Source organism: Cyprinodon variegatus, unplaced genomic scaffold (genome assembly GCF_000732505.1).
Source record: "Cyprinodon variegatus isolate N-32 unplaced genomic scaffold, C_variegatus-1.0 Scaffold13, whole genome shotgun sequence".
Taxonomy (NCBI): domain Eukaryota; kingdom Metazoa; phylum Chordata; class Actinopteri; order Cyprinodontiformes; family Cyprinodontidae; genus Cyprinodon; species Cyprinodon variegatus.
In genome coordinates this window covers 2,553,027-2,554,973 of record NW_015150466.1, presented here as the reverse complement: position 1 = coordinate 2,554,973, position 1,947 = coordinate 2,553,027, and the positions used below count along the sequence as shown (strand labels likewise).

The following is a 1,947-nucleotide window of genomic DNA, read 5'->3' as shown; positions in this document are numbered from 1 at the left end:
TTTTTGGTTTTTAAAAACCAAAAAGCTTAAAAAATATCGGGTTAAATATCGGTGGGGTGGCCGATGTCCGATATTCAGTTTTAAGGCCGATACAGGCCGATACCGATAGGGGGCCGATTATATCGTGCATCCCTAGTTTTATTATATTTAGGGGGGGATTTCTTTCATTAATATATTTCTTTATAATTCCTTAATCTGTGTTTACTCACATCTATATAGTTGGCGTTAATGTAGTCGGAGTGAGGGTCTCCGTCCAGCAGCTGCAGTCGGACTCTGGTGTGATCGTCTGTGGGATCAGATAGCACAAAAATACAACAAGCCTAAAGTTACTTTTACCCACAGATCGGAGAAGCTAACTGTGTGGGTGGGGAGCTAGCTACCAGGGAGCAGATTCACATCAACACAGCCACAATCAGTCCTCTATAATCTCAAGATCATTTCTGTTAAACGTGTTAAAACCTGCTGTTAGAAGGTCTGACGTCAGTTGGTTTCAGAGCAGAAACGCTTCGGCTCAGAGTAGATCCACCTGGAAAACCTGTTTTCTTCCACTTCATTCAGTTTTACTGAGATCAACTGATCTCCAACATTAAACAATAAAGATTCAGCAGCAACATTATTTAAACAGAAGTAAACTGCAGCTCCTATTCGCTGTCAAATAAACCACAATAGTAAACCAGATTAAAGCACTTTATCTTATAGTGTGTATAAATATTAAAGTGTCATATTTTCATTGATTGTTGTGAAACGTTTATATTTTCGTCCCCCTTTAAGTTAAGATTTTTCTCCTAAAGGGGATAATTGATGTAAAAGCTTATTGTTTTGAACTAAATAAAAGATTCATTCATCTCATTCAGAGATTATTTAAAGTCATATCGATCAGCCCTAACAAAATATACCACCAAATACATTTATGGGAATTTCCCATGAAAGCAATAAATGTATCATGAAAATAAGCAGACGTAAATCTGAATTCTATTGCTTCAAATATTCAATGTAGCATAACTTATAAAATACACAGATATACAATTAAATGTCTTGTTTAATAAAACAAATAAAGTTAATTATTAATGTAAAAAAATATATATATTTTTAAAAATGGGTGTAATTTCTCTCATTCGTAGAAAGCTGGAGATAGGCACCAGCACCCCTCATGACCTCAGCTGGGATTAAGCGTGACAAATATGGATGGATGGAATTACTTTACTCTTACAAGTACGTAAAGAGTGAAATAATTTTATGTATTTTCAGGGCACTGTTGTTTCTGAAATGTTTGCGAACTTATTAGAGAAGATGTTCTGCCACCTGCAGCAGGTTTAGATTGCAGAAGATCTGCACTGAACACAACTTTGTTTAATTCTTTTAAACATGGAAAAAAATGGGACTGAAATAAAAACCTTTCCACCTAACCAGATGCTGGAAGTCAATTTAGGCTCAAAAAGTACTAAACAGTATCAGGAGAGATGTGTGATATATATAACCTTATTTTATCTATACCAAACAATTTTTTATTTTTATTTTTTGTAAAGGCATAGAATGTGACTTTAAGACTTTAAGATCATTTTGAGGCATATTTCAGTACACACATAAATTAACTAGGAACACACTAAAGACTGGACTGAAAAACAGATTTTTAGACACCACTTTTCACAGCTTAATAAAAAAAAAATTTAGAATATGTGAATCCAAAAAGTAAAATTCAACAGCAGCATAGGTGTGGATATTGCGACGATGACAGAGTATTAGCACCAGGCTAGATATTTAAATAAATAAAGTCGTAGAATTACAAGAATAAAGTCGTAACATTATGAGAATAAAGTTGTAAAATGACAAGATAAAGTCGTAACATTATGAGAATAAAGTCGTAACATTATGAGAATAAAGTTGTAAAATGACAAGATAAAGTCGTAACATTATGAGAATAAAGTCGTAACATTATGAGAATAAAGT

The 1,947-nt window shown here is 33.5% G+C and overlaps 1 protein-coding gene across 1 annotated transcript in view; it reads right to left on the bottom strand.

Moving 5' to 3' along the window:
• LOC107089818 (receptor-type tyrosine-protein phosphatase T-like) overlaps positions 1-1,947 on the bottom strand; it is a 309,070-nt gene that overhangs the window by 45,380 nt on the left and 261,743 nt on the right. The window contains exon 18 of the mRNA XM_015382802.1: positions 210-295. Coding sequence (XP_015238288.1) covers positions 210-295 — 86 coding nt within the window. The remainder of the gene's footprint in view (positions 1-209; positions 296-1,947) is intronic.